Raw genomic sequence first — 19,059 nt, forward strand, 5'->3', positions numbered from 1 at the left:
GATTATTGTCCAAGTTTGAATGCAGAGAAAACATTGTGATTTTGACCCCATGTTAAGGTTAGCTATCCACAAGACCTTATGTGGTTTCTGTGTTCTGAGAATGAGAATTGCCAATTTAAATGTGGTTTTAGCAAGGATGATCCTCCACAACGATGATGATCTCTTCCTGGGAAAGTTCCTTGGCGAGCAATGTGTGGTTACTGGTTACAGGCAATACATGGAATGATCATCAGGCTTGGCTTGATCTGAGAGCTGGAGCTTATGAATCTAGAGCATACAATGGGAATTTGGAATTTTCCCAAAGACATCGCCAACATCTCAGGGATATTTTTCAGATCTTTCTTGATTAATTTCATCACACATCTTGAATTTCCCCTTGGGAATCAATAAAGTATCTATCTATCTATCTATCTATCTATCTATCTACATAGAGTGCTGTGTAAAGACCGATTATCCTCTGGACACATTAAACCCTCTACAGTATCTATCTAAATTGAAACAAACTGGAGCACAGTGTAACCTGGTTATGCAGAGAAATTAAAACAAACATGGGGCAGCAAGTCCACACCTCCTATTTTAAAGACTACAGTAGATGCAATAACCCTGAACGCATTTGACCAGCCAGTTCCACCCCATTTCTGTGACCGATACTGTATGAATAACTCGGACTAAGGCTATGTCGGAAAGTTCATTGTGTGTCTTCCTCCTCCCTGGTAGTTTTGGCAGCACTTCTACTAGGAAAACTGAAAAGCTCCAGGATCTTTCAGCACCGGAGAACCAAACAACGGGAGGAGGAATGAGAACTGGGGCCTTGTTGTGCTGTCTCAGATAAACCTGGTGGAATTTCCAATCAGACCTTAACTGATTCAGAGAGTGAAGAGCCTATTCTAAACAGGCGCCGGATGCCAGAGGACAAAGAGAGACAGAGGACAAGCTCAGGAGCTGAGTGAGGAGATGAACAATGCTGGGAGCCACCAGGCATCTTTCCCTCTGACAAAAACCAACAAGCCATTTTAAAGTGTTTACTGCACTGGCAACCGTCCTCTAGTGTGATGTCTGCGACGACAGTTTTCTGACCCCACTGCAGACTTTTGAAACAAATCTCTTTGCGGAGAATCTATATCCCCTATTCCGGACACAACAGTCCCACAATGCCTCTCCCAGAATAGCTGGAGCGCTATCGGGAGACATCCGTCCGACGGAGGAGATAGGATTTCTAATGCATCCTGTTATCCTGGGACAGCATTCTGCCTCTCAGGTTGAGATGCAGTCTTAAAGGCTGACAGAGTCTCATTCATAGCTGTGTTAACTCATCGTCGAATCGGACAAAAGCAGAAGACAAGCTTGTGTGTCTACAGTATGGACATGTCCTATGTATACAGACACAGGTGCCAGATTTAAAAAAAGGACAAAGATCTATTCACAAAGATGCACAAATATCCTTTGTTGTGTAGTGACTATTTGAGAGCCATGATTAGTTTGACTTTGTTCTTTTATGCCTGCGGTAGGTAGGAGATTATCCTTCCTGCTTTGCATCTTTCAAACAGAGAGGTTTTTAAGTACCTCAAACAGAGGGTGCTTTCACTGCAAACAAATCAAGACTGAGAAAGTGTTGCAACCCACAGGCAAATGCAAATGCATGAATGTAAGCAAATGGTGAAAGTAAACAAAGGTCACTGCGCCATCACCCCGCGCTGCAAAATCACTGATTTTGTAACTGCAGGTTGACCTTGCGGTGACTTTTAACCCTGAAACCATGAAGTGATGGCTGCAAGGCCGACGACCCTCAGGGACTACAAAAAACTCACCAGACTGGCATGCACAAGAGCTGGAATGTCATGAGAAACATCAGTCTATCTGACTGGTTGCAGGGTTAAGAAGCTCTGAGAAAAAGAAAAACACGTCTATGACCTTAAATGATCTGTCTTACATAGCACTCATTGCTTTGCTTTGGGGTATTCTGATGACGGTGTGTCAAAATGCCAGACATAATAAATTCAAGGCTTTTTCAGAGGTATGCATGTGTGTTTACATGTGCATGTGCATGTGTGTGTGTGTGTGTGTGTATGTGTGTGCGTATGTGTGTGTGTGTGTGTGTGTGTGTGTGTATGTGTGTGTGTGTGTGTGCGTGTGTGTGAATGTGTGTGTGTGAATGGAGGTTTGTGTACAGATATTCAGAAATTCTAGGATGTTTACAAGGTAAACGGGACCTCCCTATTATCTGATGCAATTGTCTTCCTCTGTGTATTATCTGATGTACACTGAGGAAGACAATTGTCTCAACATCATGGAGAGGATGAGGGAAGGAAGGGGATGAGAGGGTAGAGAGGGAGAGAGAGAGAAAGAGGAATGAGAGAAAGAGAGAAAAAGAGGAGACAGAGGGAAAGAGAAGAAGAGAGAGAGAGAGAGACAGAAAAGGGACAAAACGGGGAAAAGGGAGAGTGAGAGAGAGGGGGAGGGGGACTGATTAATGGTTATAAATATGGTCTGCCCTAACAATGACTGTTGATTACTAACGATGATAACATGATGAACGACAGCTAAGAATGCTAATTGTGGAGGTTGGGATTTAAAGGCAGTCTGTGAAACTGAAATAAAATTAAAAAAAATAGTGGCTCACACCAACCCATAAACAATTTCCATCTTTACGTGGAAGGGTCAAAGAGGCCACTTGAGGTTCCCTGATAAGAGCCCACACAGGATCAGTACTACAGCATAAGCTCCGTGATGATATCTCACTATAACAGCATGTGAACATTTTAAATACCTACTGTACAGTGAGAGACAGAGAGACAGAGAAGCACTCCGGTGGAGATGTGGACAGTTTTAAAGAAACAGAGTGTGCAAGTGTAAGGTTGTGTTTAGGAAAAACATCATGTACTTGGTGAAGTATAAATAACATGTTGGTTGTACAGTGACATTACTTGAAGACTCTGGTCTACGGTCCATCATGGCTACGGAGAGTCCAATTTCTACAAATGGATCATAACTAAGTTAAGCTAAGGCATCTGGTAACTAAGTCCTTGTTCACATCTCAAGCTAAGAGTATTAATATTACACTGCAATTATGCTACTCAAATGTTAAATGCCAGTGTTCATGGTTGTACGTTTCCATAAGATATACATGATGGGTAAATCACTGTATAGCTTGCAGAGTCCTTTGTTTTCTTTTGTTTTTGTTTTTATCATTTCATATTTAGCCAGTTCATGTCCACAATGAAAATATAAAATCCATTTGTGCTGCTGGCCAACTTCTGCAAACTTGAGAAAAGGTAGCGCACTGCTGCCACCATCTGGCCATTTTGGGAACTGACTTTCTGATAGTGGAAATGTGATGTTTTCAAGCAACTGTGGAGACCTAAAAAAAAACCTATTACTAAAAAAGAGTGTGAAGATTACATTAAGGACAAAAAACCCAATGTAGTCTACTCAAACATGAACTAGCACAAAAAGCTTTCACAATGACAATGATTATTTCAATCAAAATATTAACTCATGAAACAAGCACATAAATATAAACATTAAACAAATATTACAAAAAATAAAGTGGAAAAAATTTATCTGATAAATCTGATTGCGTAAGTCTGGCAATGTAATTTTTCCATTACACCACAATGTTTCCAAGCAAAACAGCCCTTCCTTCGTCACATTGTTACACTTCCATGACATTTTACAGGTGGAAAATTCCACCTTCTTTGACTGAATAAGAGTTGACCTCCATCTTTAAATGGCCATTGCATGCAACAAAATCTGGGGCAATCCACTCTGAGGCAAGAGCACTTTCACAGCAATGCTGAATAGCTGATGTGTTGTACAATTTCCTGTTGAGTTTCTCTGTTCCTCAAATAGACCTAAGGGGTGGTTGGATGGAGGAAGGCCATCGGTGTGGGATACAACAAAACGCGCAAAAACTTGTCGAAACTGGTTTACAAGGGCCAGACAGACATATTAGATGTCTCCACAAAAATGTCTATTACGCGTGAAAACTGCTGCGCACGCTGAACCTCACTATTCTTGGCATCTGGGGTTCAGGGGGTTCCGTAACATCGGTGGGTAGGGGAGGTGGGCGCTCCTCTTTTCATGCGGTTGATGACGAGGTGACGCTGGTGCGTTTATAGTGCAGATGCCGTGGGGCTCGGATATCGCCGTGGTGACCCCCGTGCACGCAGGCGGTAGGCTGTTAGGGGCTGCTCAGCTGTGTGGCCACCAGCACGAGCTGATCAGGTGACCGGGGGTTTTTTCTGTGGGGCAACAGAATGCGGCGCACCACTGGAGAATTCCACACTGACCGTGTGAGTGACGGGACGGGGACGAGCGCAGCGCTGTCACACACGCTTCCTGAAACAGGCACCAGGGCGGGGTGTGTGTGTGTGTGTGCACATACGTGGCTGTTTGTGTTTGTGTGCATGTGTGTGTGTGTGTGTGTGTGTGTGAGTGAGTGAATGTGCACATACGTGGCTGTTTGTGTCTGTGTGCATGTGTGCGCGCGCGTGTGTGTGTGTGTGTGTGTGTATGTGGCTCTGTGTTGTCTGTGTGCATGACATGTGTTTGTATGTGTGTATATGTATGTGTGTATGTGTGTGTGTGTGTGTGTGCCTGCATGTGCATAAGTGTGTGTATGAGCATACATTGTATGCACGTATGATTCTATGTGCTTGTGTGTCTGTGTCTGTGACTTGCGTGCGTGCGTGCGTGCGTGCGTGCGTGCGGCTATGGAAATGAAATAAGGAGGTCAAAATACCCACCTTCTTGTGCCAGAGTCTTAACTCATTAAGATGTACGAGTCAACAGTGAGTGCTTCTCTGTCTCTCTGTCAATACCCACTGAAAGGCTTCCCTGAGCCACTGTGATCGCAGCAGCAACTGAAACCATTTGCAACACTGACACCAAATCAGCTCAGCCTATCTAGGACGCTGCTGGAGTTAATATAGCGCTGTATTATCCAGGGCGGTGAGCCATGCGATCGCACTATGGATCCCGTTTCCTGTGTGAAGATAAATGAGTCGACGGGCTCCAGCGAGCGCAACGACCGTGTCCATGGAGCCATCTGATAGGCTGGCCTTAAACACACAGCAGAGATCTCATTAGCTTTGCTATAGTGACACTGAAAAGAACGAGTACACACGGTGTGGTGCAAACTGTACTGACTGAGCCCAGGGTTTACACATCACAACAGGATACTGTCTGTGTGTGTGTGTGTGTGTGTCTGTGTGTGTGTGTTGTGTGTGTATGTCTGTGCGTCTGCGTGTCTCTGTGTATGTATGTGTGTGTGTGTGTGTGTCTCTGTGCGTGTATGTGTGTGTGCGCTTGTGTGTGTGTGTGTGTGTGTGTGTGTGTGTGTGTGTGTGTGTGCAAGACACTGATAAAGAGGTTAGAGTCTGTAAAGAATGCCGACACACTCACAGGAAGGTCTAAGTGTGCACAAGAGCCCAACAGACGCGAGGGCAGAGAAAGAAAGATTACCCATAACTTAATTTACTTCTCTCCATGCTTCTCCTCTGAGTCAGGCCCAGGCTGGCTGTTGCACTCGGGGACTCCCGTCTCGCCCCTCCTCCCCACCCCACTCCTCTCAGGGGGGATCCTGGCGATCCACAAGCCACAAGTGTGGAGCTGTGGAGCTGTGGTGCCATGGGGCTGCCGTGATCTCAGGAGGGCATGCTGGGTAAGATGAGTCACCACACCGTCATTAGTATGGTGTGGTGGAAAAACATACAAACAGCCTTCCGAAAGGCCAACAAATGCATAAACAAGTCGAGAACACAACCCAAGGCTAGAGGCCTATTATGAAAGCTAAACAGGAAGAGCGAGAGAGAGAGAGAGGGTAATGGAGTTTGTGTGAGGTGCTGAGGAGAGTTAAAGAGAACCATAAAGCCACAAAGCCTATGAGGAGGTGGTTTGAGAACATGTCTGAAGGTATCATCAAACCAGGAGCTGAGAAAATATATATATAGAGAAAATCCACACAGAGTGATGCCCTTGACAGAATTTGATGAACAAAACATCAAGGATAATAGTAAATGAATGAAATTAGTCATAATAACGGTCATATTACAGTTTTGGTATTGCATAGTGTGATGAGCACAGTTGTTATTGCTCTGCCTCCTGGCTGTCTCCCGTGAATAGGCAGAATCAATAGACAGCCTCTCTAAGCACGGGCTGTGATGCATAACCTAAAGTAAACCTGCCCATTACAGTAGGGTCATTAGAGACCGACTGCTTACCCCTCCAGGTGAACCGGTTACCGGTATAGATTTATGGCTGCAGATGACCCTGAGGTAGGGCTGCTGAATCTCCTAGAGATTCTAAGCTAGAGATAGAACTAACTTATCTACCTGACCTAAATCTACAAAAAAAATAAAATACTTTTACACCAAACTAACAGTCTACGTCAGTTCAGGGGCGTTTTAGAAGGCATCTTAGTTTGAGAGCCAATCCTTGCTGGAGCAAGCCCAAGCAGAGGAGGCCATCCTACAAAAGCAGAGGCCAGCCTCCTCAAATCTACAGAGTAGAGATATAGGCAGTTACATAGATATCTCACAGTAGTCAGCGTTCGGCCCTGATGGCTTCAGCATGCTCATGAGAAGAGCGATATGCCCTTGTCAGCTGCCAAACGTATAAAGAGCACAGTTAGGTAGATCGGTTCACCAAGGGCAGTGTTATTGTCAGACGGCTGAGGCGAGTTGTTGAGAGGAGAGATGGCTGGAGCGTGTTATTGAGAGGAGACAGATGCACTCATCAGCTGCATAAAGTCTAAAGATCACAACTAGGTAAATAGAATCACACCGACCAGTGTTCTGCTCAAAAGGCTGGAGTGTTTTGCTCAGATGGCGTCAGCATGTTGTGGAGAGTAGCGATACATGTGCCAATCAGTTGCCTGAAGTCTAAAGAGTACAGTTAGGCAGATTGGCTCACACCGGACAGTGTTACTCTCAGGTGGCTGGGTGATGGCCATTTGTTGAGAAGAGATGGCTGGAGTGGGTTGTTGAGAGGAGGGATCTGCCCTAACCAGTTGCCTGAAGTCTAAAGATCACAGCTAGGTACAGTAGATGGCCAGTGTAATTCTCAGATGGCTGGAGTGGTTTGCTCAGATGGCAGCAGCGTGTTTTTGAGAAGAAAGCGTGTTGTTGACAAGAGAGCGAGTTGTTGAGAGGAGAGAGAGAGGCTCCTCAAGGCCCTCTCCCTCTCCCCTGATTTTCGCCTTTCCGGCCCGCCCTCCTCTTCTCCTCTCCTGCGGTCATCCCACATCCCCCGCTTTTTCTTGCAGTCATTGTTCGTCTCCTCCTTTCTCGCATTCAATCCCTGCTATACATGCTCTATTGGAGGATAAAAACGCACTATCTTACATAAGTCAGCAGTACAGTACAGTACAGTACACAGAAATATTAACATAAGCCATACACAGCAAAACGACATATCTAGCAAAGAAGAAAAAAATAGCCTAGGCTTAGACAAATATTTTCACTGCTTATTTGCATTGCTTAGGCCTGCCTAATCATTCACTTCTCCTGCCACTTTATTCTCTGATTCCCCAGGCTTTAAAAGACAGACAATAAAGCATTGTGAGAATATCCAACTCTAACCCATGCTATATCAGAACCAGATGCAGATGTGTCACACCTTGGCTATTAGGCTATCTGTGAACAGGCAACAGGTACTCCCAAAGACTTCATTCAACAGAAGAGGACATGAAGAAAAAGGCATGAGAAAAAAACTAGCCTATAGCCTATGCATTCGAACTGAATGCATTTTCCTATGCCATGCTAAGTAGTAGATGCCAGAACGCAGGAGATGTCAAGGGCACAGCAAGCTTAACCATATTTCATCAATCCATCGGGGAAGCCTGTAACCCTCTCACAGAGTCCTAATCCAGCCCTAATGACGGCAGGCAGGCCTTCTCACACTGGGGTAATTAGTCTGACAGGCCAGAGCCTGTGCTGCCTTGCCAAGACTTTCATATCTCCGTAGCAAATGAAGGGGATGGATTGGACTCTCAGTGTTGTGGTGGAGCAGCGGTCGGTAGTGATGCTAAATAGTCTGCTAAATCCCACTCATATCATATTACTTAGCCTATTGCAGTCATGACATCAGACAGAAAACACACTCATTGTTTAACTCACTGCAGGAATGAAGTGGGGTGGGTCTTATTTCAAAACAACTGTACAGTCGCAGGTGTACTCGCAACACCAACCACCATTCACACACCAGCCACCATTCACTTCCCATTTGGTCACGTGACGTGCAAGTAGGGCTTGCACTGTAGTGTCTCCATAAGCATACACTGAAGTAGTCTAAACGTCTTCCACAAATGTTGTTTCAGAGGTATTCAGATGCTCAGAGATCTTGGGAAAGCCTTTGAGTAAGTCAATAATATAGATGATCACTAATAAGAAACAACCAACAAATACACATTCCTGAAATCTTTAAAGAAACACCAAAGAACTTTCCCTCTGTCGCACGCACGTTATTTGTTTATCCAGCACCGACTTTGCAAATAACGATGTCCACAGACAAGGTAGAATATGTTGCACGATTTATGAAAGTACAATGTATTGCGACATCAGATGCAAGTCAAATTTGTAGTTTCTTATGTCTCATTCCATCGAACTACAGATCTGCTACCCGATCTGGCAAACTTACATACTGTAGTGCGGTTATAGCCGATAGAGGGCTGCAAAGCGAATGCAGAAGTGCCGTTCACCCTGTTACAAGTTGATGAACCACTGAAACGATTTTGGAAACATTATTTTAAGGTACAAAAAACTCTTTGGTGTTGCTTTAAGTAATGGAAATGTCTATTCAATAAGCTCGATGGTGTTATAAGCACCCACCGTCGACTTCAGGGCAGCGCTGCGACCGTCGACTTCAAGGCACCTACTGTAACCCTAACCCTAACCCTAGTGCCTTCCATGCAGCGCTGCCTGGAAGACGACGTTGAGGGCTTAAAACACCATCGTGCATTCCAGACAGGGAGCCAAATTTAAAATGATGGGCAACATGCAAAGTCAGGCAACAAGCAAAATGTCTCATGCATGAACTAAAGTTATCATATTGCGTATGGAAACATTAAAATTATGTTAGCCCTAAGAATCTTGCTCATGGTATTTCATTAGCAAATAGATATCACCCAATTATAAAATTAGATAAAAATTACCCAAAATTTACACTTGGGCCCAGCACTTTGACCTCAGCAAATACTAGAGACTAATACAGCCTAGAGCTGTGCAATTAATCACAATTAAGTTTCAATTTAGATTAGCCTATGCCAACTATTAGGAAAACAACACAATCAAGATACAATGACTAACCCCTTATTTTCCATATTGAGCTGCATTCTGTGTATGAAAAGTGCTATAGAAATAAAGCATATTATTATTATTACTATTATTATATTCTGTTTATATGAGTTATAAATCCAGCGTAACCTACCCCTTTCCTTTAGGGTGTTAACTGTTTTAAATGTTTTATTCCCCCCATTTATTTTCCCATTTGTTTTTTTGTTTATGTTTTTGAAAGTTCAGAAAATGGATGGTGCTTCCAAAATCATTGAGTAATCATATTAAGCATAAGCATGACCTCAATATTGAAAATATTTATGTTAATTAAACATAATTATGATTTTTGCCATAATTGAGAAGCCCTAATCCTACCTGCAGACACTCAGATCCCTGGGGAGATTTGTCAACAATGCCAAGCAGAAACAGGCCCGCTTAAAACGATGCACCACATGGCCTGCTGAATGGTGACATAGAGGTGTGGTGCAGTGAGTGCCCACCAACAAAGGCATAGCCTCAAAAGGAAAAGCAAACAGACCCCCTGGGGAGACATGGCCTACCACCACACAGCAGGAAAGGTCAGAGCGATTCCTTCGTCTCGTTACAGCTCTTTTCTGGACAAAACAAGATTACCGTGGCTAAATGACTCAAAATGCAATTTGGAGATGTTGAACAGAGGTTCATATATGCCAAGCCTGGGCCCATCTGTGAGTGTGTGTGTGTGTGTGTGTGTGTGTGGCATATACTGTATTAGCGTGTGTCAGTGTGTGTGTGTGTGTACGTGTGTGCGCATGTGTGCGTGCACGTGTGGGTGTGTGTGCGTGTGTGATGGTCCGTCAGTCAGCCTTTTGTCTTATCTTTCACAGACCTAAACGATGCAGATTAAATCACAGCAAAGTGGAGCAAAAAACATTTTCAAAGGGCTGAAGAAGAGCTCATCTAAGGACCACTTAAGTGTCTGGTTGAAAGCAAATCCTGTTATCCCTGACCCTCTTCTGACTGAGATCGGACTGCTGCTGAAATATGCCTCCAAACACTCACCCCACCCCACCCCCCGTTCCCGTCATATTTTCAGCAATGAGCAATTACAGCGCTGAGACCAATCTCATTATCCCATGCTTCATGACACAAAGCAACCTTGCTCTACCCAACGACTAATTCAATTAGACAATCCAGTAAACCCAAGACCAGAGAGCTATCGGCCCTGAAAAATCCATTCTGTGGGTTTTGAAGGAAGACTACTCCACGCCATGATTCCAAAATCCTCTCTCAAAGCAACGCCCTAGTTCTTTTACCACAAAATAGTGGCTTAGAGATTGCCGATGCGCAGACGTGTCATTGCTGTCACTGGCTGGAGCATGAACCCTTTTTGTCAGTTTTAGACTAAAGGGTCATTCACACCAGGAACGATAACAATAACAATAACTATAACCATAACGATAAAAGCGTCCACACTGAACAACGATAAACAAAGTCTGTCCTTGTGTTAATGAATGTGATGGCTAAAATTTAAGGGGCTCTGATTGGCTATTAGCTTTTTATCTTTCTCAAAATCGCTCTGAAAGTGATCCGCAGCATTATCGTTCTTCATCTCGTTATTGTTATAGTTTATATGTGAACATTGTCATTCATTTGGACGAGAACGATATTTGTTTAGTTATCGTTAGCGTTCTTGGTGTGAATGACCCTTAATTGGGTACCTCCTTAGCACTTAATGGGTACTTAGTAGCTCGGAATTCGGAATGAAAAGGGGAATTCCTACATCATGTTACTTTAAGCCTTGATCTCACAGGCCTTCAATACATCCCAACCCAAGCCTGAGGAGTGAAATTGTGAGTGTCAGGAGGTTGATGACCAGGACAGACATGTCCGGAGGTGATCACCAGAGAGACAGGGATTCCAGCGAAGGGGCCATGTTGGAACATGTTGATCCCAGCTTTTTCCACGCTGCCGCATCTGCTGTGCGTTAAGGATGGTCAGGCAGGTCGTGATGAGAACCTCACTTTGTGTGACTCAAGTGGGCTTTAAGGCTGGGGCCGCCCTCAGAGGACGGATGATATAATATCATTACAGATAACTTGTCTTTGTTTTATTGTTTTGTTTGTTTGTTATTGTGTTTCCCTGCCTTTGTCTCTGTTGTATTGTTTGTTTGTTTGTTATTGTGTTTCCCTGCTTTCCTACTATGTAAAGCGACCTTGGGTTTGAGAAAGGCGCTATATAAAATAAACGTATTATTATGACCGCGGCGCAGCGAAGCGGCGGTCATATAGGTTTAGTCAGATTTTTTTCGCATGCCCAAATTTCCGTCAATGATTCCCGGGACACTGAAAGACCGGGGTACACGAAACTTGGTGGGCATGTAACCCCACCCTCTGTATGCACGCCAAGTTTGTGGAATTCCGTTCATGGGGGGCCACACAATAAATTAATTTATGTTACTATACACCAACTGACCTGTAGGTGGCCGGAGACAGTTTTCTGTGAATATGTCGAGAACCGTAGGGCCTAGGAGGTCCACCTTTTTTATGTATGTTGGTCTTAAGGGGGCATGTCAACCCATCCCATTACCACTTATTTCATGTATAGCGCCACCTAGTTAAAAATTAAAAAGCAAAAAATCAGGTGTTTTCATCACAATATCTCTGGCTGACAAGGTCAAAACTGCACGAAAATAAAAGTGTAGGATCATTATGACACCCTCCGAATGCATGCCAAGTTTTGTGTACTTTCGTTCATGGGGGGCCTTACAATAAAATAATTTATGTGTACATTTAGTGACGTACACCAACAGGGATTCCCGGGACACTGAAAGACCGGGGTACACAAAACTTGGTGGGCATGTAACCCCACATGGATAGCATGGAACCGTCGTTTTTCGTTTTGATCTGTAGCCCCCCCGGCTGGACTGGACCCCCCGAAAGGAGGGTAGGACAGACACAGTTCTCTGTGAATATCTTGAGAACTGTAGGGCCTAGGATGACCATTTTTTCCCATATGTTTGCCTCCAGGGGTCATGTTAACCCATTTCATGTGCACACATGTGCACAAACAGATACACACACACACACATACATTCACAGTAATCATACGTATGACACATACTCACACAGTAGACATATGTACGCTTCCATGCACAGGCACATACGCAGGCACACACACAAGCACGCACACACACACACACACACACACACACATACACACACACCCACACACATAACATAAACATGTACATGCACACAATTCAAGAATTTCTCAGAATTATGAACAGGCTGGGGATGTATAAAATGAATTTTACATGTGAAATCTATGCACTAATCATGTTTTGGTACTTGTTGTCTAGCAGATACCAGTGAGAATTGAGTGTGGATAATGTAATTTAGTGCGACAGTTAGAATCATATAGGCCTTTCAGCGTGATTTATTTTTGTGGAAAAAATGTGCTGGACTGGGCGGAGGTCATATTTTGTACCGCTCTGCGGTACATCTAGTTATTATTATTATTACATTACTGACCGCAACGCAACAATACTCACCAAAGTTTCAACCTGGCTCTTACAAACTATAAACTACAAAGTATTCTGAGGTATCATTCATTGCCCTACAGAACACCACTCAGTAAAGTTTCACAACACAGCTGACTTTTACAAACTTTACCTCTAATGGGATCAATGACTGAAAAAGTATTTTGATTCATCGTGGGGTCTCTTGACATCACACCAACAAGGGTGCAAGGGGTTTTTACAGTGCCACTGTCAGTTCCCCTTTGTGTCTGTGTCAGTAGTCCATTGTCTAGCTGAATGAAAAAAAGCTTTATTTTTTCCTATTTGCTATGACTTCGCTCACTTTTGAACACAGCAGCATTTCTGTCCATATTGACAGGGAGAGATAATTTACGACAGCTGGAACTTTCTACCGGGGGAACGGGGTGTGGCGGGGCATTAGGGGACTGAAGTTGATTCCAAGCCATGCTTTGGCTGTAGCGGAATGGAACACCCAGGTAATTCCCATGTGCTTGAGTGTGGAAAGTGGAAAATAAACTCAAAAACAAGTCCGAGCAACAGTTTTAATCCGTCTCTTCCAAAGTCACCAATAGGTGACATAAAACCATTAGCCTAATTTTAGAGCTCCATGTCACTTCTGGTTGCCAACGTCTCTTGTTGGTCATGAACACAATGGAATGTCCACTGCTCCTGAATATAGATCTATGGGAGTCAAAGCCAGTGGCCTGGGCATGTTAATTGCTTTGCCCAAGTGTATTCCAGGAACACCTTATGCTATTATGTGTAATGTCACATCTTAAAAAAAGGGAAATGACACACACATTCCTTTTTCCGTTGTATGGTATGGAGTTACGTGAAAGGCTGGGTGAGTAATCAGCACATGCGATATCTTCTATTAAAACCAAAACTTGAACAATGAAATTACATGGTGTCCCGACTGGCAGATGGTGAAGTCACAGCCAAAGGTGGCGACAGACTGGTGTGAGCTTGGGCCAAGGGCTCCAGGGACAGTTGCTTTATACAAAAGCATGGGAGGCGTCCTGTTGTGGAAGCCCAATGGTACCCAATCTGCCTTGCACTGACATAAAGCCTTGTATTACATGTAGTAGACAATTACCAAACTACAATAGTGCAACTGCACTGCACTCCAAATCATTTAAACTCTACAGAGCAATGAGAATGTTATTATTATTATTATTATCATCATTATTGTCATTCTGTTTTGCTATATAATGCTATAGACCTAGACACAGGCGTATTTGCTTAGCCGTCATGTATGCCTTGATCATCAGCACATGTGGAACCCGTTATGTAACACCTACTTTGCAGCCGATGAGCAATTTGCTAATCACCAAAGCAACTTTACCCTGGCAACGTTAGCAGGGGATACGACTTACATGGTGCTGTCAGAGCAGGTGATGGCAAAAGACCCGTTTGCGAACAGCAGTTCTCAAGTTGTTAAAACTTTTTTCGAAAGAGAGTTGATCTTACCGTACTTGTTGGGCTCTCTGCTGTATTCAAGAATTGGAATTACGCCTTGATTGTCAACAAAATCACCCCCCGCTCCTCCTCCTCCTCCGTCGTCAGGTCCATAGTCATCGACTTCTTCTTCCCGGCTTTCATTGTCACCCTGCCCCACGGGGATGACCACAAACCTTTCCGTCATGTTTCTTCACTCTTGCCCGACCGTTCTCGGACCCTCTTGATCAAAATATAACTTCAGGGACCACACGGTTTACCGCTATGAGTCATACCAACCAATCTGAGCCGGGGTGCGCGGGCGCAGGCAGCACAGAACAGCACACACAGCGTATGATGTGTGTGGGGACACACGCGTGGATGATCCATGGATTGATCATACAAAGGGCGTGCGCTAGTCGAGTTTACCGGCGCCTGATTGGCTGAAGTACACGCGAGTTGGTGTCAATCCGCGGCAGATACAAATCAGTGGGAGGTTCGGAATATGAGGCACGAGCAGCAGCAACCGGAGCTAATGTTCGGGAACTGTCTTCCCCATGCTCACCCTATTAGTCAGGGGGCCTATATGGTTTCTGTGGGTTTGAAATGTTAATTTTTGGAGAGTGGTTGGACTGTCTTTAGAGTTCATTGAACATGGAGAAAAAATATGTCTACCTGTATTTACCTGTTTCAACCCTATTTTTTTGAAATTGCATATTTCACTGTAATTAACACCATACATTTTGCCTAAATCACTGGCTATGTTAAATAAAGTTCACAAAACAGTTATTTTCAACAGTATGATTGTATGTCAGTATTATGATTGTATGTCAAACAATTAGAGATAAGCTCAATAACCAATCAGTTTCACCAACACATATTCCATTGCTGAAGGATAGCAAAAACATAACAGAATCACAGATGAGACCTCGAAAAACATTTAATTCATTTACATATACACAACATATTTGATCTCACCTCCACAATTTCCTCATCAAAATCTACAACTAGTCTACTAGACCCTATTCCTACACCTTCTTAAGACTGCTCTCCCCTTCCTGGATAATGTTTTGCTCTAGATTATAAATAATTCAATGCTATATGGGCATGTACCACAGTCGTTTAAGACATCTGTTATTAAACCCTCCCTCAAAAAACCTAGCCTTGTATCAATACTGGTTCTTCTGGACCTCAGCGCTGCCTTTGACACCATAGACCGTGACATACTTAGGCTTGAAAATTTGATAGGCATCAGACTCAGCACTCGCTTGGTTTAGATCATACCTTCCTAACCGTCAACAATTTGTACAGGTCCATAATAAACCATCTACCCAGATTATGGTAAAATATGGAGGGCCTCAAGGCTCAGTACTGGGGCCCCTGTTGTTTAGCAGATGATACACAACTATCCATAAAACCTGATGAATTAACCCTGTTAGCCAAACTTGACACATGTATAAGAGATATAAAGACATGGATGACGAATAATTGCCTGCTTTTGAACTCAGATAAAACAGAAGTCAAGGTTCTAGGTTCTAAAAAGATGAGGGATATCCTATCCACATCACAGGCTACATATAGTGATCTTCCACTGACCTCATCCACAAGTGTTAAAAACCTAGGAGTTATAATTGACCAGGACCTAGCACTAAATAATCACATAAAACAGATCACCCAAACTTAATTTCCTTATCCTTATCCTTACCAGATGCCGAGAAATTAATCCACGCTTTTGTCACCTCAGGGATAGACTATTGCAATGCTATTACGCTGGCTGTAATAATACCTGTCTAAAGAGCTTACAGCTTATACAAAATGCAGCTGCTCACACACACACAAAATATGAACATATTTCCCCCATCCTAGCATCTCTACATTGGCTACCTGTTAAAAGTCATTGACTTCAAAATATTACTTATATCTCTTGGTTGGTTGCTCTTTTGTCTGCTTCTGACAGAAGAAGCACTTATCTATGCTGGCAGCAGCTGAACAAGTGTACAAAGTCCCTCTAGATGGACTTGATGCAGTTGGTGTTGCTGCAGGTTCAGAAGATGGTCTACCACGTCCTGCCTGCTTCACATGATTTCTAGTAGTGAATCTTAGCATGCTGCAGATGCTCACTGTTCCAGGTGGATTTGTAGCAGTTCCTGTGCCAAACTGCTTTGTTCTGTTGTAAAATAACTGCACTGTAACATTGTAATCGTTGGCTGATCTGTGATCACCAATCTCCATACTCTCTCATGGACAAAAACAAGAAATTTGGCATATGTCTCTAGTGATGGGTCATTCACCAGTCCACACATATCTGCCACTGGATACATAGCCCAAAATCTGTTTCTTTTAGAATATGTGTGCCATCACCTGACTAACAGAAAGACACACCTCAGAATATAACCTAACTAGACTGTGCCACCATGAACTATGAAAATGTGCTTGCTCAAATGTAGAAGGCTAGAAGGTCACTAATATCACCAACCATGAAGAACAGAGCACTATGTGCTTCAGGTTATTCGATATTCTAAATTCTATAACTGCCAGCTAAACAGCCAACTGTCACTGCTAGTGTCTCTCTTTCTCTTTCTCTCTCTTACACACACACACACACACACACACACACACACACACACACACACACTCACCTGTCTATTTGTCTATCTGATCCTTTTACCCTTTCTTTTCTTCACACTTACATAGGCTACTGAAGGCCTTACAGACTTCAGCTGATACTAGCTATGTAAAAGTCTATTAAACTTGATTTAACAGAGATCTCTGCACTTTGTGCTCTGAATGGGTGTAGACAAGAACTGGCAGAGCAGGCTAGGCCTACACTCAAGCACACTAATAGGCATGAATTGATATTGAAGTATTATTTTTTTAAGCGGACAATTTCGAGAATTTTAGGCACAATTTCTTGTTAAAGAGATCAATTATGAGCCTAAAAATGTTTTATAATGTTGTATTGTTTATGTGGTCCACTTTTGCACACCACCTTGTAGAATATCTTTGCTTTTTGGCACCAAACCCTATAATACCAGCAATGTGAGGTTTATGGACAAAACACCAAATTTGACCTTTTCTGAATTTGACCTTTGATTTGGGTCCTTCAAAACCTTAAAAAAAAAATGGAGACATGTTTTTTTCTACTCTTAAGAACCCCTAGAAGAAAGATATAATACTCTCCAAAAATGAACATGCGAATCCCACAAGCCCCCAAATTAGACACATAGGCCCCCCTACTATATGTTAACAACCCACCGAAAAGTTTTGAAACCAAGACTCATTCAAAGTCAGTTGTGGTATCTGAATTTGGTCTACATGTGTTTGTTTAAATTAATTCTTCATAAGACTGTCAGGTAGGTTCACCACAACCACTTGCCCAAATAAAAATGGAAATGAATGTAGAATGAATGTTATAGGCTGTCGTCCCCGAGACTGAAATAATTATGTTGATGCAAACGACGCTCTTGCCCAACCTCCACCAATTAACGTAGGCCTAATTATGCTTTCAAACAACAATTTGAACCTGTAGCTTCTGAAAATAGACCCAAGTTGTTTTTGCTCCGGAACATTCCCTTTACGCTAAGAAAGTTCTAGAAGCGTGACCCATTCACCCACTCGGTAGGCCTAGCTAGCCTATTTGATCTGTTGTGCTGGACCCCCGCTAACAACGATGGTCCATAGCCTATTAGTGCACCCATCAGTTTTTGTTTTATTGTAACGGGACAATTTCACAAGGCTACAATGCTATATGAATGCAAATGTTCAAAATGTAGCCTAGTAGTCGTCCTTCTGACTCGAGTCCCTGAGCATAGCCTAGCCTACTCTCAAGGTTCCATGGATATGTTCTGGCCCCATTAATAGGAGTAGGCCTTGTCATTATAGGGGTAACAACAGTCCAGAGAAGGAGGAGAGTGATGCAGTTAGATTAACTAGCATAGGCCTAGGCTTGCTTGCCCTGCAGTTGACCCCTTCATACCACCAGTCTACTAACATCTGCTAAGAACATGTGGTAGGCCAACAACTCAGTGCACCAATGAATAGCCCACATGAGACCATCTTCTTTTGCAGACGCCTTCTATTATGTGGCTTTGGCCTCTTTCTGTTGACTGAGGTGGTCTGTGGATGCTGTAGGCTAAGTGTCCCACCCTGTTGTGGTGCCGGCTTGTGAGTAAAGTGAGCAACCTTAGGCCTTATCAGTGTGACACAACAACATTCGTAGTGTGTGCATGGTGTTATTTTGTTTGCCTGGTGCACATGAGCCAGGAAACTATTTTAAACCAGACGTACATGAATTAATTCCACTGCCCCACCCCCACCACACTCACCAGATCAAAAAATGAGTGGAGGAGATACTATAGGGGCCAGGCTACCCCTCTTACCCCCAATCTGCTATGAGGCTGCTGTGCTTTTAAGGTCACATTTTGCTCTCTGAATCATGACAATAGTCAGTGTAAAAAATAGTTGTAAAACATTTTCCACAGGCATAGCCTAATGATCTTTCTGAGCCTAGACCAATTTAACATCTTATTTTTTTTGTAGTCTGCAAAAGAGAACTATGGCCTACTATACTTTTGTGGTTGCCATAGTCACTCTATTCACAGTCAAGTAAATGGTGCAGTGAAGTGCTTCCTGGTCCACAAGGCTAACAATTAAGAGTCATGGCACAGGTAAGTGGATGCATTAGATCCACTTAGCTCCGCACACACACACACACACCAAACACACGCCACTTCTTAGTCGTGCTGGACGTGAGAGAGAGTCACTCATTGCAAACCTGTTATTTTCACAACAAGCCCTAGTTAATGGCTTTTCACCATTTAGTTTGGAGCC

General features: G+C 43.3%; 1 protein-coding gene across 4 annotated transcripts in view; it reads right to left on the bottom strand.

The window, feature by feature from the left end:
- The window catches only part of slc12a7b (solute carrier family 12 member 7b), a 77,411-nt gene extending 62,848 nt beyond the window's left edge, over positions 1-14,563 (bottom strand). For 2 of the 4 annotated variants that reach the window (XM_076290276.1, XM_076290275.1), the window contains exon 1: positions 14,263-14,563. In XM_076290276.1, coding sequence (XP_076146391.1) covers positions 14,263-14,437 — 175 coding nt within the window. In that variant the 5' untranslated portion in view covers positions 14,438-14,563. The remainder of the gene's footprint in view (positions 1-14,262) is intronic. The other 2 variants (XM_076290280.1, XM_076290279.1) reach the window with 2 other exon arrangements.
- Between the last annotated feature and the right edge of the window lie 4,496 nt (positions 14,564-19,059).

This window comes from Alosa pseudoharengus, unplaced genomic scaffold (genome assembly GCF_046254945.1).
Source record: "Alosa pseudoharengus isolate Yale_2024_CS ecotype anadromous, Long Island Sound unplaced genomic scaffold, YU_APseudo_1.1 YU_APseudo_1.1_scf_18, whole genome shotgun sequence".
In the NCBI taxonomy this organism is placed as follows: Eukaryota; Metazoa; Chordata; class Actinopteri; order Clupeiformes; family Clupeidae; genus Alosa; species Alosa pseudoharengus.